At 37.8% G+C, this 24,165-nt stretch overlaps 2 protein-coding genes and 1 pseudogene across 2 annotated transcripts; all 3 read right to left on the bottom strand.

Moving 5' to 3' along the window:
* Positions 1 to 3,255: 3,255 nt before the first annotated feature.
* LOC141655924 (jasmonate-induced protein homolog) lies at positions 3,256 to 4,112 on the bottom strand. The gene is made up of 2 exons (XM_074462917.1): positions 3,756 to 4,112; positions 3,256 to 3,625 (listed from the first exon to the last, which is right to left on the bottom strand). The coding sequence occupies exons 1-2, from the start codon at positions 4,080 to 4,082 to the stop codon at positions 3,434 to 3,436; spliced, it is 519 nt and encodes a 172-aa protein (XP_074319018.1). The 5' UTR covers positions 4,083 to 4,112; the 3' UTR covers positions 3,256 to 3,433.
* A 1,364-nt stretch (positions 4,113 to 5,476) lies between these two features.
* LOC141654872 (protein FAR1-RELATED SEQUENCE 11-like) lies at positions 5,477 to 8,092 on the bottom strand (annotated as a pseudogene).
* An 8,082-nt stretch (positions 8,093 to 16,174) lies between these two features.
* LOC141655925 (jasmonate-induced protein homolog) lies at positions 16,175 to 17,026 on the bottom strand. Its single transcript, XM_074462918.1, has 2 exons — positions 16,673 to 17,026; positions 16,175 to 16,544 (listed from the first exon to the last, which is right to left on the bottom strand). Exons 1-2 carry the CDS (start codon positions 16,997 to 16,999, stop codon positions 16,353 to 16,355), a joined length of 519 nt encoding a protein of 172 aa, XP_074319019.1. The 5' UTR covers positions 17,000 to 17,026; the 3' UTR covers positions 16,175 to 16,352.
* Positions 17,027 to 24,165: the final 7,139 nt, after the last annotated feature.

Consider the following 24,165-nt stretch of genomic DNA (forward strand, 5'->3'; position numbering starts at 1 on the left):
CGCAAGTCGAGTTAGGAGAGTGATTTTGGCTACTTTTGTCACAAAAATCACCCCGTCCTTTCATTTGAGTGACTAGTGAAACCCGTGAGAGTCGGTCTTTGGTCTCCTTTTGGTCAAAGGTTTGATATGGAGTCGAATCTTGTGTGTGTCGTGTCATTCTTGGGAGTATAGCCAAGTAATTCCTCTTTCCCGCCTAGAATTTGTTTCTTAGGCACCCCGTGTTGTCAATGTTGGTTACTTGAGCTAGAATTAGGGAGTTGCCACCTTGGTAAGACCCGGAGACGACATCCTCCACTAATGACTCTCTTTGTTCAATTTTTAAAAGAAAAACGGCCGCTTAGATGAGGAAAGCGGTTTAACTTTTTGTGATGCATCTTATATGTTGATTTGTGCTTAAATGATGGATGTGTCGAAATTTTTGTAGCAAGACCTTACTTGCCTTGCAATAGGGCACTTCACCTCATAAGCGTCAAATTGTGAGTTGAAAGGGCTACGGGTGTAGCTAAACCCGATTCGGATTTTATAATAAAGCATTTGCTATTTGCTCATTTTATATTAAGGGCCGTAGTTTATTTAATGAGCTTACTCGAGGACGAGTAAGGTTTAAGTGTGGGAAGATTTGATAAGTAGCATTTTGGTCGTATTTTACCCCGCATTTATATCTTATTACGACTCGATTTTGCATGCTTAATTGTCTAATTACCACCATTCAACAATCATTACCACCATTCACACCATTTAATCCACCATCGTCCTTCACCAAGCAACCCAGAAACCCGACATAAATCACTGCCATTTTCGTCCACTTCATCACCATCCTCAAACAACCACTGTCACCATTAATGGACATCTCATCTCCATTAACAGCCACCCCCACCGACACCATTGTCGCTCTTCACTTTCACCAACTTCCTCGCCACATCTCGCTTTCACCATCATCATGCACCACCTTCGCCATTTCAGCATCAACAAACCCGACACCGGAGCTCGCCATACGCAACCACCATGCTCCAGCAGTCATTAGTGCATCTTTGGACTTGGGGTCGAAAACCAAGCCAATTTGAAGACAGGATGTGCTCCATGCCGGTGCCCCGGCAGTCGACATCCTCAACCGGCAGAACACACCCTTTTTTTCCTCCATTTTGTGAAGGTCTCGCTGCCGGTATAGGGACCGGCAGCCGTCATACCGGCACAACGCACCAATTCAACTACCTCGCATCATTTTTGTGCTCCATGCCGGTGCCCCGGCAGCCGGCTAGCCGGCACAACACACTTCACGCTAATTTCTTCCCCTTGCTTCATTGACCTCGCTGCCGGCACAAGCCCCGGCCGCCGGCGTGCCGGCAGGACACCCCTTTTGCTGCATTTGGTTCACACGCGTGTTTCCCTTCCCCTTTTTCCTTTTTCTTTTGCTCTTGTTTTGTTTGTGGGGGAATGTGACGAGTAATTAGTATTAGGATTATTGTATTATTATTATTATTATTATTATTATTATTATTATTATTATTATTATTATTATTATTATTATTATTATTATTATTATTATTATTATTATTATTATTATTATTATTAGATTAATACTATTATTATTAGGTTGTATTAGTGGTAGTATTAGAGTGGTATATAAAGACCACAACCTTCACATTAGACATTACACATTACTTAACCCACATTAGACATTACCCATTACTTTACCTTAGAAATTAGACTAGTTCATCTTATTCTCTCTCAATATTGTAAAACTCTCATATTTCCTCTCTTATTTTCATTCAATAAAAAGTTGTTATCTTTCTTTAATTATTAGTTTAATTCTTCTTTTGTTCATTCAAGTTCTTCCCTTTTCATTAGTTTACAATTAGTAATTTTGGGTTGTATTTGGGGAATTGAAGAGTCCTTCCATATTTCAATCCAAGTTCCCTTCTTTGCTATTGAGTTGGTATAATTTCTCTTCCTAATTTCATTTGTTTACATTTGTTTTTCTTTCAAGTTTAATCTTAATTGTTTATGTTAGATTGTTGTTATTCTCTCTCTTGTTCATCTTTTCTCTTCTCACCATTGTTGTTTACAAGATTGAATCTTTGATTTCTCATGTTAAAGATTGAGTCTTTGTGTTTATTGAGTTAAAGTTTGTGCCTTTAGTTTAATCTTCATTGTTTCTTGAATTAAATTGTCTTTCCTTATAATTTAAGTTGGATTGTTGCATGATTAGTAATAGAATTTGTACTTCCATCATGATTATGCATAAAGTTTCCATGTTTGTTGTTTCTCTTGCAATTAGGAACATGATTAGTGAGTAGTCTTCTACTAGGACTCGGTTTGACCCGACATGAGTAGTTTCACTAATTGAATCTCACAAAGGCTAATTATTTGGGGAAATTGGTGAGGGTAGTTTAGAGGATTGACATGGTTTAAGGATCGATTTTGGGTAGTGTTGATTTGTGACCCTTGTCCACCAACGAGAGTTGGTTAGGTTGTGATTTGGATATCCGGAATTCGACCTTATTGCTAACCTAGGTTGAGACCGAAAGGGAGAACCGGGGTAGGGCACCTCTAAATTAGCGTTTGAAATCGACCTCCGAGAGGAGGAGTGGGATGACCCGGAATACGATGGGGGCTTAATGACCTTGACCAAGTTCTTGACCTCCTCGGAATTGTGCATGATTTTGGGGTAGTTGAGTGTTGAGTTAGGGATTCCTACCTTCGAACCCGAGAGGGGGGTTGGTGGGTAGTGCTAGTGTCCTACTTCGAACCCGAGAGGGGGGTCTTAGGCGAATTAGAGCCATCTCCTTCTTGCTTGTCTACCCGAGTGATTAGCCTAGGGAATTAGTATGTGGAATTACGAATTGTTGTGGGAGAACCGAGTTCTAGGCCTTTTATTCATTTGATTTACAATTTATTTCTCTCTTGCTCATTTATCATCTTTAGTTAATTTGCTTATTATTTCATTTATGTTAGTTGTTTAGTTTAACAATCTCATCTTATATTGCCGACTTAGCTAAGCACGAGAATTAAGACGATTAGTAATCTCCCATGCTCCCTGTGGATTCGACCTCGACTACCCTACTACATTAGTTGAGTTATTTGTTTGATCGGGGGAGTGCGACAAACCCCGCTTATCAGCCATTATTTAAAGCCAGTCAATTAGTTTAAGGCTATAAACGAGTGTTGGCTTCAATATCGCAAACTCAGCCTCATGCGTTCTTGTACAAGTAACTAGGCTCGCAAATTTGACAATGTAAATAGACTAAAATGAAGTTTATGGTCATAATTATTACTCACTTTACTGATTTATTTAACCTTCTTAATAGGTAATAGTATTAGCAACCAGTGTACATGCACCGGAAGCAAACATGAAGGCATAGATTACAGGGTAATTTTTCGACCCATTATTATTACAATACTTTATATATATGGACAACTATGGTCCATGACTTTACTGGATAAGTTTAAAGTCCGCGATAAGAGTAGCAATGTCTGGGACTGTGTCACTGATGTTGCCGTCAGCACGTGTCTTGGTAGCCGCGTCAGTGGAAGTGTCAAAAGTTAATGCAGTGTCCAACTTTTGCTGAATTTGATCAAAGGTCAGATTGGCAATGACTTGTTTTGCGCCACATGCAACATACACCTGCGTTTAAACCAAGAAAAAAAAAATTAAAATGATCCGAGGAAAATAAAATGCAACCTAATAAAATGATTAATCAACTTATCATCACCAATATAATTACGTGCGTGCGTTTAAAATAATTCATATTTACCCTGTTAGGAGTCTGAGGTGATGTGTTATCTGCGGGTGCATGCCATGCCAAAACCCACGAACAATCCCCTCCTGATGCATTTTTCCCATTATACACCACTGCCGCTTTGGAACCAAAAAAGTTTCCCTTCAAGTGGGTAAATATGGCACTGTTATTGGGAAAAATCTTCTCTGGAAAAGTGCCAACCGGAGCGCCTGACCAATTATGAGATCTAGCTAAGGTCATAGCAAAATGGGTCTGGTTATTCATGGTGGCTTGGGTACCATTTTGTGGCTGCTTGACTGTCTTCTCGCAAACCGCGATATTTTGTTCTTGCATCGTAGCCATATCGAGCTTTAATGGTACATATTACACAAGAATCTTAATCACTTAGTTTCATTCAAAACAATGAAAGTAATAAAACAAAACCAAATAGCATGTAATTTATTTAAAAAATAACAACAATAATTAGTTTTATGCACCAAAAGTCTTCATACCTTGAAATTTGTGAAGATGTTAATAATTTCAACGTTGCGTCTTGCTTGCCCCAACCATACTACCACCTAAGCTATTTATATAGTATTCGGAAACATTTATGCGCAATAACGGATATAAAAAAAAAAAAGTAGATTCATTATTCTAATTTACACCATAGCGTAAGAATTTTCCATCACCTCCTTTAAACAAGAATCATATTCTTCATTTCTTTTCTTTGACTAAAGAGACTACCTTATGATAATCGTAAAAAAATGGGGACTCAAGTTAAATAGCTAACACTTACTCCGTATTTTCTACATACTTTTGTAAGTACAATACAGAGAGTTGTGCAATCATTAAACGTGGTAATCCCTCCATCCCGATCATTTGCTACCTTTGAAAATGGCACAAAGACCACGGAAAGAGTAGGAGACTATTTGTGATAGAACAGGGAATCAATAAGAACTGAATATATAATACATTGAACATGCATGAAAGCAAAATTGTTGTCTAAAGGAAACTCATATAGCTAGCTGATGGCTATTAATTTGAATGATCATGAAAACTAAACAGAAAGATCATCATAGGCTTATAAATCATCTATGTTCCTAGTTATCGCATACAGCTCGGTTTTATCCTCTTTCTAACAGGATATATTTTGTTTTGTTTCATAGTGTGATAGTTTTTGCATATGTATTTTCTTTTCTAATGAAATGCAAAGATTATTTTTGAAAAAAAAAATTGTACATGACAACATTATTTATACAAGCTTGACTAACAAAGCTAAGAGCCTAAGAGACCTAAACCTAGCCGCAACAAACAATCATTAATGGAGATTGTGTACAAGCGAGTTATGAAAAGTTATATGGACATGAATTATTAAAAGGTAAATGATAACGAATGCCCCCGGGGCATTTGATAATGAGGATAATCGACATCATTAACAATTATTATTCCTACAAATTAGCAAAGCCAGCTAGTTAGTTTTTTTTTACTTGAACATTTCCTATAAAAAAGGAAAACTCATTAATTAACATCTCATACCTTCCTTGCCGTTATACAATAAATATTTTTTACGTTGACTTTGATTGCAAGCTTAAACACCTATATGCAGTGTATTATTGCCATGTTACTGTAATTCATACCTTTTTTTTTTTGTTTTTTTTGCATCAACATGTAAATTAAAATAAGATGAAGTTAAAAACACATAAATAATAATGTTCTCAAATGAACAATCATCACAAAAACTAAGAACAACAAGCTAATTAATTCTTTATAGAAAATACGGGGTTCACATTTGTGTCATTTGATGCAACTTTCTTCCTCTTTCTCCCTGTGCCATTAAAAACGATCTCGTTCTCTTTATTTGCAGGGCAATTATTTACATAATGACCAGAATTGCGACAAACAGAACAACGCCTTACTTGCTTCGCTAACTCTTTTCCGCCTTTCAGCCTCTTGTTTCGGGGACGTCCTTTGGTTATTGATTGTGGAGGACATAAAATAGTATTATCATCCCTTAGAACTTGTTCAGACATTTCGACATAAGTGTTCAGCCCTTCATTTTCATTCACGAAGTCATTATCCAAAATTTGACTTTCTGATACATCAACCATGTGGCTGATGCTTTGGCCTTGAAGTTGCCATCGAATAGGCAAGTACGAAGATGGAATATTATTGCAATCAGTTTGAATAAAAACCCGTAAGATGTGACGACAGAGTATCCCAAGGAACTCGAATTGTTTACGCCTACACATCGCAATCTTTCCATCCCAAAAACTCTTCGCTTCGACTATTTTAGGGTTCATAATATTTCAAAATAAAATCATGGCCATCTTTATTAGCTATCACATATTGACTAGCTCTTTGATATTCTTCTTTGAACTTTTGAAAAGCAAATGGCGTCAGAATTTGAGAAATTTGTTGTTCTAGTGGCGATTTAGCGCTGAAAACTTCCATCTTACTAACAGCTAACATGTTATCGTGAGACTGCTTTTGCATAATTTCTTGAACAACAACTTCAATCTGTTACATATTAAGCATAAGAAATAATATGATCCACTATATAACACAATAAATTGAATTCAGAGAATAAAAATAAAACACGACGGTCTAAAATAACTAAAAGAGTTTTAGATACTGACCTGCTTCGCTAAATCACACAATGTGTAATTAGATGAAATAAATCTCTTGATAAAACCGTTGATATATTCAGATCTACCCGTTGTTGTCATTCCTCCAAAATAGTAACCTCGAAGATAAGCAGGAGCCCAAGAGTGCTTGATCTCATACAACCCTTTAATGTGCTTGTTGTCTTGCAAATTGTATTTGGCAGTTATAAGAGCCCATTGACTTTCAAAGTCCTCAACCGCCTCTAATTTATAGAGGGCATAAAAATCCTTACACCATTTTTGGTACTCGGTGCAGAGAACGGGTGCAAACCATCCACTAAACTTATAAGTGATATGCCATATGCAAAAAGAATGTTTAGTAAATGGCAACTCTGTAGCAATTGCTTCCGTCATACATGAATCTTGATCTATTATTATTGTCTTGGGCGACTTTTTCATTACGGTCTTAAATGTCTGGAAAAAAAAAATCATTGAAACTTTTTAACTTACTTTGTCTACCATAGTACTCCGTATGTTAGAAGCAAGTAGGCATGGAGCTAACAACTTAAGAAAATTGCTCATACAGCAAGTTGACATATATGCTTACAATAAATCTCATTTATACTAAAGAAAAACAATAGACTTGTACTGATTTTAGACTTGTTAGACACCAAGAATTGCAGACTTTGTGTTTTTGAGTAGTTCCTAGTATGTATAAAAGAAAAATTATGTACTTGAATCCGTTAAATGCAAAAGATACCAAGTTATTAGTAGAGTTGTAATCAATAGAAAGTTTGAAGGTGCGATAGTTATCATACCTTCATTAACCATTTAAAGGTGTCTGTAGTCTCATTTCGAAGAAGAGCAAACCCAAACAATACCGTCTTTCCATGGCTATTAACGCCAACAAATATTGCACAAGGCATGCCATATATATTAACCTTGTAAGTCGTATCAAAAACAACGACGTCTCCGAATTTGTCATACCAATCAAAACACTGAGCTGGAGACCAAAATAAATGTTCAAATTTCTTTTCTTGATCAACAGTATAAACATACCGAAACTTTGGATCTTGTTTTTTTTTGCAAAGACTTGAAAAAAATCCAACAGTTCATAACATCATTTCCGCAAACACTTTTCTTAATTCGGCTAAACAAATTACGAACGTCTCTTTCAAGAAAAGGAAGATCCCCATGTTTTACATTTTTCTCAAGTTCAAGTACACGGATAATTTAACGAACTACGAGGCCAGCATCTTTTAAAAGAAGAATACGTTTCTCATCTTCAGCACTTATAACTCGATTAGCGGGAAGGAAACGTGTCTGTGATGCTAATAAAAGGCTATGATTATGATTTGCTACAAAAGTTGTAACATGCCATTCTTCCGGAAAAATTTCATTTGAACGTCGCCATTTAATACGCATATGAGCATTGCACTTACATTTCGAGGACAATCGATTCCTTTGCTCTTTGTTCGGATTAATCTCCTTTAATGGTTGACTCCCACCACGATGACAATAAAAGTCACGCCTCACAACTTTCCCATCTTTATTTTGTGTGCGATCTTTACGAATACTGAAACCGTGAAGACGTGCGTAATTCTGATAATAAACAAATGCTTCTTCTTCACTTAAAAATGTCTGACCCACAAATGGCTCTAATTTGTCGACTTCTATGGGCTGACTTTGAGAAGGGTTATAAATACTTGTTTCCCTCATAAAAATAGCTTCATGTTCATCAATAGGTAGTTGATTCAAATCAATCATCATCTTTGAAATTATTTTAGTGATTCTATATTTGGGTTTTTGGTTTTCATTGTCATTTGTCAACAAAGCTTTAGAATAAGAATAGCTAGCTGGTGGCTATTAATTTGAATGATCATGAAAACTAAACAGAAAGATCATCATAGGCTTATAAATCATCTATGTTCCTAGTTATCGCATACAGCTCGGTTTTATCCTCTTTCTAACAGGATATATTTTGTTTTGTTTCATAGTCTGATAGTTTTTGCATATGTATTTTCTTTTCTAATGAAATGCAAAGATTATTTTTGAAAAAAAAAAAATTGTACATGACAACATTATTTATACAAGCTTGACTAACAAAGCTAAGAGCCTAAGAGACCTAAACCTAGCCGCAACAAACAATCATTAATGGAGATTGTGTACAAGCGAATTATGAAAAGTTATCTGGACATGAATTATTAAAATATACAAAGAGATATGAATAGATAACTCAGAAGATAATGAAGATATATTTTGAATAATTTGTGGGCATTATTATTGAGTGACAAGTGGACAATAAGTAATGAGGATGATCACATTACCCTTCATAAATATTTTTAATGAAGAAAGATAAACAAATAAATGAAACACATATAAACGAAATAATTAAGTAAATAAATGACTACGGCGGATAGCATATTAATCCAATTTTAAGATAAAATGAACTTCGTTCATAAAAAAAAGAGTTGAAAATTTGTTAGATAAGTTACCCTAGAATTTAAGAAAAAAGAGTAAAACATAACTCTCGGGAAAAGGATTGTGGTGGTGTGCTGGTGACTTGGGCTATAACACGCTAAAGCTTGTATAATTTTAATTAGGATATTCGACCTTGGACCATTCTAAATCCACCTAGTAAAACTCAAAATTTGGTTGAGTAAACCGAAAGGACGCGACTCCAGGTTAAACTTATACCTGAATTAATTTTCTTTGTATCAATCAAAACAAAACCTAAATCAGCCAGCGACACAAAATTGATTCACACGAATGGATTCCCCGATAATGCATGTATAGGACTAACAATGGTCTAAAGTTGATCATAATTGTTTGTTAAGGGGTGTTTAAGGGGTCTTTGTAATTTGGTAACTCCTCTAAGTACGATTACATAAGTCATGTTGTGTATGTTGTGTGCGCGATGTATTGATATATAAAAAACCAAACAACACATCCAAAGATAACATACTACTCTAAGAAGTTAAGTCTACCATCAATATGGGACTTCATATATTTGACGTGGATCTTTTTAGGACCTTCGTAAGTATCTTAAAGGTATAAAGACATCCACGTTTGATGACGGTTATCAAATAGATCAACCGATTTCGTATAAGTGGTATACCCTTATTTTCATACACATAGATAATAGCTAGTGTGAATACTAGCAAAATAGTCGAAATCCGTGGTTTCTCTAAGTGAGTTATATATTTCTACTTTATGTTGTTTGATTTTATTACTCATTTAAGACGCGTCTTTTCAGAAGAATACTTACTTTTTTTGTTCGTATTAATCGAGAATTTTTATCATTTTGGTGGAGAATTTATTCCCTATATGGCCATTGACAACCAATCTACGCTTAAAACATATCCACACACGTAGTAATGCATGGTAAATTCAATACCTTTTGGAACAAATAGTAAATCCACTCATATGGCATATGATTCCGAAATGCCAAACACTTCATTCATTGATATAATGTGTTTTGCCTATTGAAGATAAAGCTTCCTCACCTAGTCAACTAAAATCTTCCCTTGAATCTCTCGGTTGTTAGCAACAACTTAGTCATATCTTTTTGTTATTTGTTACCTATTATCTAGCATTTTGTTTAGCTGTAAACTAGGTCTTAGGTTAGCTCTATACTTCTTGTTGTTATATATACCTGTACATTCCTCTGATTAATTATCAATAACATTAACCACACTTTCTATAATCTTATATGGTATCAGTCCCTATATCGATCCTAACCCTACTCCTTATCCTTCCTCTCACCAATCGACTAACCATGGCACACACCTCCAACAACCTCATTCCCAATGTCGACGAACCAACGAAACCCTTGCTCTCGATCTCCTTTCCCACATGCACCAAACTAACCCCAACATCGTATCGATCTTCGCGATTTCAGATCACCCGTCTCCTTCAAGGATTCGGGCTGTTCTGCTTTCTTGATGGCTCGTCAACCCCTCCACCACAAACCATCACACCCGCAGCCACCGAGGCCAAACCCCACCCTGACCCAATCCCGAACCCAGCCTACAACACATGGTTCAAACAAGACCAACTTATCCTCGGCGCTCTTGCCGGTACCCTCCATGACACCGTTGCCCCGCTCATCCTCGACTGCACCACCTCACAAGCCGCTTGGAACCTTCTTGCCACAACATATGCTAACCCTTCTCGCGGTCACATTCTCCAACTAAAGAACCGTCTCAAACACATCACCCTTGGTGACAAATCCATCACGGATTACATGTTAGCCATTAAAACTTGTGCCGCTAACCTTGCCCAATTAGGAAAACCCGTTGATAATGAGGACATCACGAGTCAAATCCTTGACGGCCTCGACCAAAAATTATACCAACCCGTCATCGATGCCGTTCGTGCTCGTGACGTACCCATTACTTTTGAGGATTTACATGAGAAACTCATTAATCATGAGCTCCTCGTCAGTACCCAACCCACTGCCACCCCATTTACACCCTCTGCCCACGCCGCCTCTGCCCGTCATTACACACCCACCACTGCCCGATATCAACCCAACCCCAACCAGTCCCGTAACCAACACCAAAACCCTCCTCAACCCCGCTATACATCCCAAAACCAACCCTCCAACAATGACCAAAACCCTTCCTAGGCCGCTGCCAATACTGCCGCAGCAGGGGCCACGTTATCAGTGAGTGCTCGGACTTTAAGCGTGACTATCCCACTGTTGTTTTTCCTCCACCAACACCGCGACAACCCCGTCCATACGCCAACACCGCAACTGCCTCTTCGAACCCTTCCACCTCCTCCTTTCTCATTGACAGTGGTGCCTCACACCACGTTGTCAATGACCTCAACACCCTCTCCCTCCATGCTCCTTATGATGGACCCGATGACCTCGTAATCGGTGATGGGTCGTCTCTCCCAATCACTCACCATCGTTCTTTCTCTCTTCATTCCCTTATTTTTAATAATGTTTTAGTTGTCCCAACCATTTCTCGCAAATTAATTTCCGTATCTCAATTCTGTAAAGATAATAATGCTATTGCCTTATTCTCACCCACTTCCTTTTGTTTTAAGGCCATCTCGACGGGAGCAATACTTCTTCAGGGACAATTCCGTGAAGGCACCTACGAGTGGCAACCGTCCTCCATCACCCACGCCTACACCGCAACCTCCAGTTCTTGACATCACCGACTTGGCCACCCATCAAATGCAACCCTCAAGCTCCTCAACTCTCAATTTAATTTACGCATTTCAAGTTTTTCTCATTGTACCCCATGCTTAATGAATAAAAGTCAAAAACTACCATTTTCCGTTTCGACCCTCACTTCGACCTCACCTCTCGACATCATATACTCCGATGTCTGGACGGCCCCTGTCCTCTCCCACGACAACTTCAAGTATTACATTATTTTCGTCGATCATTATAGTCACTATTTTTGGTTATATCCCATTAAAAACAAGTCCGACACATTCACTACATTTCATCAATTTAAATCTATTGTTGAAATTTTTTTTAATAAACCAATTAGACAATTCTACTCCGATAACGGTGGTGAGTACAAAAAGTTAAACCCAGCCCTCCTCAATGATGGTATCACTCACTTAACCTCACCTCCCCATACACCCGAACACAACGGGTTTGCGGAGCGACGTCATCGACACATTGTCGAGACCGGCCTCGCTCTTCTAACTCACGCCCACCTCCCAACCGCGTTTTGGCCCTACGCTTTCTCTACTGCTGCTTACCTTATAAATCGTCTACCCACCCCTACTCTCAAAAATAAATCACCCTATGAAATACTTCATCATAAACCCCCCAATTATCTAAAACTACGACCCTTTGGCTGTCTTTGTTTTCCATGGCTTCGACCATACACAGCTCACAAACTCGAATCCCGCTCCAAACCATGTATTTTCGTGGGCTATTCGACTACTCAGAGTGCCTATCTTTGCTATGACCCGTCCTCTGCCAAATTATTTACGTCTCGCCATGTCCGCTTTGTTGAGACTGAGTTCCCGTACCTTACCCTCTCCAAAACCACCCGAACAACCACTCCCACCATTGATGAGTGATGCACTCTTTCCCTTCCCATTCTTGACCTCCCTATTCCGCAAACCACACCCACACCCACTGACCCCACCTCCCCTCCCACCTCTCCTCGTCATCCTGATTCCCCGCAATCACCTTCCTCTCCAACCACGACCCACGACACTCCCACCTCCACCCCCTCACCCACGGCTACTGCTAATCCCATTCCCAATACCCCCACGTCCTCGCCATCCCCATCCCCACCGCCACCACCTCCCCCTCCTCCTCCTCCCCACCGTGTTGCAACCCGACTTTCCTACAATATTGTTAAACCCAATCCTCGGTATGCAAAAACCGCCGTCGCTGCTACTACCCACACCACACCCACCACCACCAAACAAGCCCTCATTGACCCCCGTTGGCGAGCTGCCATGATCGATGAACACCAAGCTCTTATTCGGAACCAAACCTGGACCCTCGTTCCCCGCTCACAAGCCCACAATGTTATCGGCTGCAAGTGGGTATATCGTGTTAAATACAATCCGGATGGAAGTCTCAAACAACATAAAGCTCGGTTAGTTGCCAAAGGCTTCCACCAACGACCGGGTGTTGACTACTCGGAAACATTCAGTCCCGTCATAAAACCAACTACAATCCGCCTCATCCTCACCATTGACGTCACTCAAAACTGGCATCTTCATCAGCTCGATGTCAACAATGCTTTTCTACAAGGTCATCTCACTGACACCGTATTTATGACCCAACCTTCCGGCTTCGTTGACCCCGAAAAACCCGACCATGTCTGCAAGCTCCACAAAGCTCTCTACGGCCTTAAACAAGCCCCGAGAGCTTGGTACACCGAACCAAAATCTTAGCTACTTTGCTACGGTTTTAAACCCTCCATATCTGACCCGTCACTCTTCATCTACACCACGGCCCATATAAAACTTCTTGTCCTTGTTTACGTTGATGATATAATCGTCACCGGCCCGTCCTACACCCACATCCAACAGTTCATTCACCAACTAGCTACAAAATTTTCCCTCAAAGATTTGGGACCCCTCTCCTTCTTCCTTGGTGTCGAAGTCACACCCACCAAAACCGGCCTTCATCTAAACCAAACCAAATACCTCTCTGATTTGCTCCATAAATACAATTACCAAGATAGTAACCCAGCTTCCACACCCATGGTCACTCATCCCCCATTACTAGCCGAACCTGCCCAACCCATTCACGATGAAACCACCTATCGTGCCATTATAGGTAGCCTCCAATACCTCTCACTTACACGACCCGACATCGCCTTCTCTGTCAACAAACTTGCCCAGTTCTTAACCCACCCGACCACTCTCCATTGGACTGCCCTAAAACGATTACTCCGCTATCTACGGGGTACTCTTCATCTCGGCATCCACCTGGATAAATCCTCCCCCTTACGTCTTCATGCCTACTGCGACGCCGACTGGGGAGGAGACACCTCCGACTATGTTTCTACCTCGGGTTATCTTGTTTACCTTGGCTCCAATCCTATAAGTTGGTCCTCACGCAAGCAACGAGCGCTCTCGCTCTCGTCCACTGAAGCAGAATTCAGAGTCGTGGCTGCCACGACTTCTGAACTATTGTGGCTTATCTCGCTTTTACAAGAGCTTGACATTCGTGCTCCTCAGCCACCCGCCATTTACTGCGATAATTTATCTGCTACCCATTACTCCGCGAATCCCGTATTTCACTCAAGGATGAAGCACTTAGCATTGTCATTTCACTTTGTCAAAGAACAAGTTCGCCTTGGTCATATTCGCGTGCAACATATCAATGGTAGCGATCAGTTGGCTGACACGCTCACTAAGCCTCTCCACAAGCCTCGTTTTCTCGACTTGGCTTCCAAGATTGGCCTACGCTCCCGACCGTCCATCTTGAGCGGGAGTATTGAAGATAAAGCTTCCTCACCTAGTCAACTAAAATCTTCCCTTGAATCTCTCGGTTGTTAGCAACAACTTAGTCATATCTTTTTGTTATTTGTTACCTATTATCTAGCATTTTGTTTAGCTGTAAACTAGGTCTTAGGTTAGCTCTATACTTCTTGTTGTTATATATACCTGTACATTCCTCTGATTAATTAACAATAACATTAACCACACTTTCTATAATCTTATATTGCCCAAAATCCACTTGTGATGTTGTCACATAACACGCTCGCGAGAGATGGTACTATAAGACGGTCTCACACCGTGAGACGGTTACTTTTATAAAAAAAAAAGTTAATTCAATTATCATTAATAAACGGGTTATCTTTTTACATAAAGAGGCCGTCTGATAGTGTGAGACGGTTGTACACTTTAAAAACTGTGGTTTTAGTTATTCTACTCATTTATATAAATCCGTATATTAATTTGATAACAGAGTTAAGAATTTTGTCTCCTATATTTACATAAATCTGATATATTATTTTGTAGTTACTAATCTTTTTAGAAATCAATAATTTTAATAAGAAGGCGAAAAGAATTCGGAGGTGAAGGGTTTTCTTTTTCCGAAACTATGATATTCGTTTATACAACGAAAGGTTTAAAGTAAGAATATGTGGTCAAATCTAATTTCGTTTCAATTCGATTTCGGTATGATTCATTTTAATTAGACACCTTAATCCGGTTGTCCTATTTCCAATCGGTGATTGGGTCGGGTCAGTAGTCGATCAAGCAACTTCCGGGTCATCGTTTAGGGGTTAATGATTTTCCTCAACGCTCATTATAATTTTCAATTCAAACGTTTTAGCTTAAATTTGTGCAACTAAAATACAATTAATGAGAAAACTCATAACTAGGCGTCCTTGTGCAAGAATCAAAACTTCTGCCGTGCTTGTCAATTTGTTGAGTTAGACGTGTTCAAGTGTATTAGATGACTTACCTTGTTCCTACTAAATTAAGTCACTAGTGAGTAGTCCATATCTTACGACAAGCGTGTAACATTTAGTGGTATGCCCAAAAATAAATTTTGCTTTAGCAAACTTTGTACAAGAAAGGAAATTAGCCTTGATCATGGCATGAACACCTACAACATAAGTATGAGTTTAGCTATCAACTAAAAGAGCTGAGTAATGAGTAAACTCATCCATTCAAAATAAAATAGCTATAACAGAGGCCATATCTCCTCGGAGACGGAGCTCTTCCCAGGTCCGCTTGGCCATGGCCTAGGCAAGAGTGAAAAATTAGTCAACATTATTTTTGAAAGGATTCTATTTTTAAAATCATTATGTAATATTTGCTTGTTAATTAATGTCATATTAGATGTCAATGCATAATAAATATAATATCATATTTATAATTAGTCAACATTTATTTTAGGGTTGGTTCCCAATATGCATTTAATTTTGTTGGAATTAGCTACTTTAACTTGCTATTAGTGACATATGTAGAAATATATTGATATTAATATTGCTCATTGAAGTTTGTTACATGGAACACTACATCAATAGTTATGTCTCTATGGAGGAAGATTGGTAAAACATTAAACGAAATTGATGATAAATTTCGGCCCTAGCTACTATTTGTCCCATGAGTACATGCTCTTATTCATATATTGTGGTTTGAAACACTATAGATGTTGAGATTATGAATAAATGAAAAATTGCGGAAATTGTTTTTTTTTTAACTTCTACGAAAAAATTATTAGTAGGCCACAAATTTCTATACTTGTAGTCTCAAAGGGGGCCATTTTTTAAAGCCAGCCAATTAGTTTAAGGCTATAAACGAGTGTTGGCTTCAATATCGCAAACTCATCCTCATGCGTTCTTGTACAAGTAACTAGGCTCGCAAATTTGACAATGTAAATAGACTAAAATGAAGTTTATGGTCATAATTATTACTCACTTTACTAATTTATTTAACCTTCTTAATAGGTAATAGTATTAGCAACCAGTGTATATGCACCGGAAGCAAACATGAAGGCATAGATTACAGGGTAATTTTTCGACTCTTTATTATTACAATACTTTATATATATGGACAACTATGGTCCATGACTTTACTGGATAAGTTTAAAGTCCGCGATAAGAGTAGCAATGTCTGGGACTGTGTCACTGATGTTGCCGTCAGCACGTGTCTTGGTAGCCGCGTCGGTGGAAGTGTCAAAAGTTAATGCAGTGTCCAACTTTTGCTGAATTTGATCAAAGGTCAGATTGGCAATGACTTGTTTTGCACCACATACAACATACACCTGCGTTTAAACCATGAAAAAAAATTAAAATGATCCGAGGAAAATAAAATGCAACCTAATAAAATGATTAATCAACTTATCATCACCAATATAATTACGTGCGTGCGTTTAAAATAATTCATATTTACCCTGTTAGGAGTCTGAGGTGATGTGTTATCTGCGGGTGCATGCCATGCCAAAACCCACGAACAGTCCCCTCCTGATGCATTTTTCCCATTATACACCACTGCCGCTTTGGAACCAAAAAAGTTTCCCTTCAAGTGGGTAAATATGGCACTGTTATTGGGAAAAATCTTCTCCGGAAAAGTGCCAACCGGAGCGCCTGACCAGTTATGAGATCTAGCTAAGGTCATAGCAAAATGGGTCTGGTTATTCATGGTGGCTTGGGTACCATTTTGTGGCTGCTTGACTGTCTTCTCGCAAACCGCGACATTTTGTTCTTGCATCGTAGCCATATCGAGCTTTAATGGTACATATTACACAAGAATCTTAATCACTTAGTTTCATTCAAAACAATGAAAGTAATAAAACAAAATCAAATAGCATGTAATTTATTTAAAAAATAACACCAACAATAAATAGTTTCATGCACCAAAAGTCTTCATACCTTGAAATTTGTAAAGATGTTAATAATTTCAACGTTGCGTCTTGCTTGCCCCAACCATACTACTACGTAAGCTATTTATATAGTATTCGAAAACATCTATGCGCAATAACACATATAAAAAAAGTAGATTCATTATTCTAATTTACACCATAGCGTAAGAATTTTCCATCACCTCCTTTAAACAAGAATCATATTCTTCATTTCTTTTCTTTGACTAAAGAGACTACCTTGTGATAATCGTAAAAAAATGGGGACTCAAGTTAAATAGCTAACACTTATTTTCTACATACTTTTGTAAGTACAATACAGAAAGTTGTGTAATCATTAACCGTGGTAATCCCTCCATCTCGATCATTTGCTAATCTTGAAATTGGCACAAAGACCACGGAAAGAGTAGGAGACTATTTATTTGTGATAGAACAGGGAATCAATAAGAACTTAATATATAATACATTGAAAGAAAAATTGTAGTCCAAAGGAAACTCATATAGCTAGCTGGTGGCTATTAATTTGAATGATCATGAAAACTAAACAGAAAGATCGTCATAGGCTTATAAATCATCTATGTTCCTAGTTATCGCATACAGCTCGGTTTTATCCTCTTTTTAACAGGATATATTTTGTTTTGTTTCATAGTGTGATAGTTTTTGCATATGTATTTTCTTTTCTAATGAAATGCAAAGATTATTTTTGAAAAAAAAAAAAAAAATTGTACATGACAACATTATTTATACAAGCTTGACTAACAAAGCTAAGAGCCTAAGAGAGCTAAACCTAGCCGCAACAAACAATCATTAATGGAGATTGTGTACAAGCGAATTATGAAAAGTTATATGGACATGAATTATTAAAATATACAAAAAGATATGAATAGATAACTCAGAAGATAATGAAGATATATTTTGAATAATTTGTGGGCATTATTATTGAGTGACAAGTGGAAAATAAGTAATGAGGATGATCACATTACCCTCCATAAATATTTTTAATGAAGAAAGATAAACAAATAAATGAAACATACATAAACGAAATAATTAAGTAAATAAATGACTACGACGGATAGCATATTAATCCAATTTTAAGATAAAATTAACTTCGTTCATAAAAAAAAGAGTTGAAAATTTGTTAGATAAGTTACCCTAGAATTTAAGAAAAAAGAGTAAAACATAACTCTCGGGAAAAGGATTGTGGTGGTGTGTTGGTGACTTGGACTATAACACGCTAAAGCTTGTATGATTTTAATTAGGATATTCGACCTGGACCATTCTAAATCCACCTAGTAAAACTCAAAATTTGGTTTAGTAAACCGAAAGGACGCGACTCCAGGTTAAACTTATATCTGAATTAATTTTCTTTGTATCAATCAAAACAAAACCTAAATCAGCCAGCGACACAAAATTGATTCACACGAATGGATTCCCCGATAATGCATGTATAGGACTAACAATGGTCTAAACTTGATCATAATTGTAAGTTAAGGGGTGTTTAAGGGGTCTTTGTAATTTGGTAACTCAGAAGCCATGGATTTGGACACCATTGATGTATAGCAAGCTTATGATTGAAGAAACTGAGTAAATTGATTGAGAGCAAATGTAAATAGAATTGTTGGATATTATTTAGAAAATGAAAAATTAATAATGTTACAGCTTTGATCCTAATTTTATACACAGTCTAGATTTGTAACTAACTGTAGCTATTTACAATAGTGCCCTCTAACAAACTCAAAATATCTATAACAAACTTTGACTCCTCCTAACTAACTGTTGACTACAAGGCTGACGTGTTGCTGCTGATCAGAGAAGTAGAATGTTCTAGAAGCATGTGATCACAATATTGAATGTTCAATATTTTTCCATATCCCCCCCCCCCTCCCCCCCCCTCAAGTTGGCACTGAGTTTGGAGAACACAGTCCTAACTTGGAAGTCAAAAAGTTATGCTGTGATTCGCCTAAACCTTTGGTCAGAATATCTGCTAATTGAAGAGAAGATTTAACATGAACTGTAGCAATGAAGCCTTCCTGCACTCTGTCCCGGACATCATGACAGTCGATATTGAGATGTTTGGTGCGCTCATGGAAGACAGGATTGGCAGCGATATGTTGAGCAGCACGATTGTCACAAAGAAGAGGAATGGGTAAGGAAACCTTGAGCTGCAAATCATTAAGCAAATCTTCAACCCATTCTAATTCGCTGGTGGTAGCACTCATGCTACGATACTCAGATTCGCCAGAAGACTTAGAAACAGTCTTCTGCTTTTTTGTTTTCCAACTAATGAGAGCCTTCCCAAGGAAGACACAATATCCGGTAAGAGACTTGGCAGAGAATGGACAATTACCCCAATTAGCATCCGAATATCCATGGAGCTGCAGGTCAGAATTAGAAGGATAGAAAAGGCCATGATTTAGTGTACCCTTGAAGTATTTGACAACGTGAAGAGCAACCTGATAATGGGATTGGCGAGGAGCACTAAGAAATTGAGACAATTGCTGTACAGAATAGGAGATATCCGGGCGAGTCAAATTAAGGTACAACAAACGTCCAACAAGTCTTCTGTAAGATTCAGCATCTGATAACAACTCACCATCATCACGAGATAATTTGACACCCCGGGGAAAAGGAATGGGTGTGGGTTTACAGTCCTGTAAACCAGTTTCAAGAAGCAGGTCAACAATATACTTTCGTTGATTCAAGAGGAGACCTTGATGATTTCGAGCTACTTCAACCCCAAGGAAAAATCTCAGAAGACAAAGATCTTTAATAGTAAATTGCTTGTCAAGAGCCATTTTAATTTGTTGTATAAAGGAAGAATGAGAACCAGTGATCAAAAGATCATCAACATAGACAAGAATTATTGTGAAATCTGATCCTTGTGCTTTTGTAAAAAGTGAGTAATCATGTTTAGACTGTGAAAAGCCCAAACTTTTCATGAGAAATCGAGATAATTCAATGTTCCATTGTCGACTTGCTTGCTTTAAACCATAAAGAGAGCGTTTCAAATGGCAAACTTGCCCTGGCTTTGCCTTTGTATAACCTTGAGGTAGATCCATATACACCTCTTCATCGAGATAGCCATGCAAAAAAGCGTTGTTGATGTCCAATTGAAATAATGGCCAACCACGAGCTGCTGGTAAAGCCATGACAGTACGAACCATGGCAAATTTAGCGACAGGAGAAAACGTGTGCTTGTAGTCCTTGCCTTCAATTTGTTTGTAACCTTTTGCTACAAGCCTTGCTTTATAACGTTCAATGTTGCCATCTGGTTTAAATTTGAGTTTATAAACCCATTTGCAACCTATAGGACGATGACCAGAAGGAAGATCAACGACATCCCAGGTATGATTTTTCTCAAGAGCATGTAATTCTTGCTTCATAGCTGCTGTCCAATCGGGATCACTGACTGCCTGAACATAAGAATTGGGTTCAGGCTTAGCCATAAAACATTTGCCAAAGAGCTTTATACTCAGGACTGTGATGTGGCATAGAAGAAAAAATGGTGGGAATGTTGAAAACAGTAGATGAAGGAGGAAGAGAGGACAATTTAGGCAAAACAAAATTCTGCAACCTAGAAGATAATTGCCTTTCTCTACTGGATTTCCTTGGTTCAGCAGGAAGAAGAACATCAGTGGTAGTATTAATAGCAGGAGAAGCATTGCGAGAGAGAGGCAAAATAGTAGTATCTATATTGGCAGTATTGTGAGGAGATTCAGAACCACTGGTGGCCTCAATATCAGTAACAATCCTAGAAGAAACAACAGAATCAAATGGAGAAACTGCAGGAGGAGAATCAGAAGAAGGTGTGACCAAGGGAAGTAAGATCTCAGAAGGATAAAAATTAGAATATTCAAGATTGGATTTGTATGGAAAAATATTCTCATAAAACCGAACATCTCTGTTAAGAAATGTTTTCTGAACATCCAAATCAAAAATCTTGTATCCTTTGCTTCCATGGGGATAACCAAGAAGTATACAACGTCTTGCTCTTGAATCAAATTTGTCTCTATTAACTGTCTTGTTATATGCATAACATAAACAACCAACAACTTTAATTTCAAGGCATCATAATCCACAGGTTTTTTGAGGAGAAGCTCAATGGGTATCTGCCAATTAAGGACAGAAGAAGGAAGCATATTGATGATATGTGTAGCAGCAAGAAGACATTCTCCCCAAAATCTCTTAGGGAGATTAGCATGAAACCTGATTGCCCTTGTTGTGTCAAGTAAATGACGGTGTTTTCGCTCAACCCGTCCATTTTGTCGAGGCACTCCTGGAATACTACGCTGAGAGATAATGCCCTTATCTGCTAATAATCTTTTGCAAGATCCATATATAATTTCCGTCCCATTATCATTACGAATTTGTTTTATAGAAGTATTGAATTGGTTCTCCTCATAAGCAATAAAAGCAGATAAGGTATAATAAACTTGGTGTTTGTCCTTAAGCAAATGTGTCCAAGTTGTGCGTGTGAAATCATCAAGAATTGTAAGAAAATAGGTATCACCAGAGATGTTAGGAACGCGATAAGGTCCCCATAAATCATGTACCAAATCAAAAATATTAGGTGCCCTTGAATCACTTCTTTCAAAAGGAAACTGATGAAACTTTGATTTGAGACAAATTTCACAATCCAATTTAGTAATGTCATTACAAAAATTTCCAGGGATATGCTTCATCTTAGAGACTGAACTATGCCCTAGTCTGGCATGTAAAATGGAAACAAAGCTAACATTACTTGACCTATCTTTTATTACATTGTTCATTGAACTATAGACAGAGTCTTTATTCAAGCTTCTCATGGAATCCAAGCCTTCATTGACATTGAGTAGCTTGTATAATCCAGAATTCTTCAACCTATAAGCCAGAGTGATCTTAGTTGTAGGGTCCTGAAATTTACACCCTTTGTTATCAAAAACAACTTGATAACCAGTGCCCATAGCTAACTTGCCAACAGAAAGCAAATTATGTCGAAAATCAGGGACAAATAGCACATTTCTCAGCAAAAGATGTGCATTAATTCTTATATCTCCAACTTGTTGCACAGATTTTACCCTACCATCAGGTAAACTAATGCAGAGATGATGATGTAATTTACTCAAATTTTGAAATAATGAAATCCAAGGACTCATATGATCAGACGCTCCTGTATCTACTATCCAATGCATAACATCACTTTGTGAATAGACATTAATAACAGATAACGCAGAGTGTATACCTGCAAAATTAGCCAAATTTGCAGTACTGGTAGATTCACCAGCCTGCTAGTTGATGCTCATATTTCTGACAACTTGTTGAATAATACGAGTGCGATATCCTTCATCAATAGCCATTGAGGGAGCCTGAACACCTTGCCTTGAATAAGCATGAAACTGATTGATATTATCAGAATACTGTGAGGATGAAGGACTGAACTGCATATCAGTATTCTTGTTGAATTCCAGTGGATCTGAAATACTTTCTTCAGCAACATTAGCTGCAAATCTTGCTGTGCCTGGATTTCCATTAGATTTGTCTCCCTGCTGCTGTTGCTGCTGCTTCCTCTTGTATTCAAGTATGCGTCAGTTCTCAATGTTATGATTATCCTTTTTGCAATATTTGCAAAACATAGGTTTGGCAATCGCATCAGATGAGTCTCCTGTTTCTGCTCCATAGTTGTTGAACTTTGATCTCTTGAAGTCTTTGTACTCCTTGTTCTCTTGGCCTTGATACTGATTCTTGTGATTATAATTTTTGGAAACAAATAGAGCATTAGATTCCTCATTGACAGGCAATTTCTCTGTGATTGACCTCTGGCATTCAGCTTGCAATAGTCTTAAGAAGACCTGATTAACATTAGGCAAGGGATCTTGTGCAAGGAGAATCTGTCTGAGATGATCATATGCTGGATCAACTACCATCAAGAACTAAATTAACCTTCTGTTATTCTCAGCTTCTATGAACTTCTTCAGAAGGCTACAGGAACATTTTTCAAGAACTCCACACACACATTCAGGAATTCCTTCAATGTTCTGCAATTCATCCCATAGATGCTTCATTTTCCCGTAGTATTCAGCTATGGACATGCTTCCTTGTTGAAGATTATACAAATCTTTCCCAATCTCATAGTACATAGGACCATTAGTTTGACCGTATCTCTCATTTAGATCATCCCAAAGGTGCTTTGAACTATCAACATAATCGAAATCTCTAGAAATTTCTCCTGTAATTGTGTTCATAATCCAACTTGTGACCATATAATCCACCTGAATCCACTTTTGATGATCAGAATGTCCTTCAGCAGGTTTTTTTAGACTTCCTGTGATGAAAAACGCCTTATTTTTTTGCTCCAAGAGCGCGTTTAATTCCTCGGCTCCATCTTGAGAAATTCTTTCCATTGAAAGGTACTGTGAGTAGATGCATCCCTGGATGATCACCATTAGTAAGATGATAAGGATCATCAAAGATTCTTGAATCTGAATTCGAAACAGTAGAATTTGCTGATTCTGTAGGCATTTTGTTTGATTTGAAACTTTTGATTGATTTGTGATTGAATTGTGGAAAAAATGAGTAATTTTAAAAAAACTGATTTTTTTTTTATTATTTTGTGAATCTTTAAGAAGTTCAATTGAAAGATTGAAGAAAATTATGCTTTAATTTGCGGAAGCTTTGAAGTATGCAGAATCAGGATCTAAGATCCTGCTCTGATACCATCAGAAGCCATGGTTTTGGACGCCATTGATGTATAGCAAGCTTATGATTGAAGAAACTGAGTAAATTGATTGAGAGCAAATGTAAATAGAATTGTTAGATATTATTGAGAAAATGAAAAATTAATAATGTTACAGCTTTGATCCTATATTTATACACAGTCTAGATTTCTAACTAACTGTAGCTATTTACAATAGTGCGCTCTAACAAACTCAAAATATTTGTAACAAACTTTGACTCCTCCTAACTAACTGTTGACTACAAGGCTGACGTGTTGCTGCTGATCAAGGAAGTAGAATGTTCTAGAAGCATGTGATCACAATATTGAATGTTC

The sequence above is a fragment of the Silene latifolia genome, chromosome 5, assembly GCF_048544455.1.
Source record: "Silene latifolia isolate original U9 population chromosome 5, ASM4854445v1, whole genome shotgun sequence".
NCBI lineage: Eukaryota > Viridiplantae > Streptophyta > Magnoliopsida > Caryophyllales > Caryophyllaceae > Silene > Silene latifolia.

Coding starts and splice junctions, on each gene's coding strand:
- LOC141655925 (XM_074462918.1), bottom strand. CDS start 16,999: ATGGCTACGATGCAAGAACAAAATGTCGCGGTTTGCGAGAAGACAGTC. Junction 16,545..16,672: donor CACCTCAGACTCCTAACAGG/GTAAATATGAAT, acceptor GTTTAAACGCAG/GTGTATGTTGTATGTGGTGC.
- LOC141655924 (XM_074462917.1), bottom strand. CDS start 4,082: ATGGCTACGATGCAAGAACAAAATATCGCGGTTTGCGAGAAGACAGTC. Junction 3,626..3,755: donor CACCTCAGACTCCTAACAGG/GTAAATATGAAT, acceptor GTTTAAACGCAG/GTGTATGTTGCATGTGGCGC.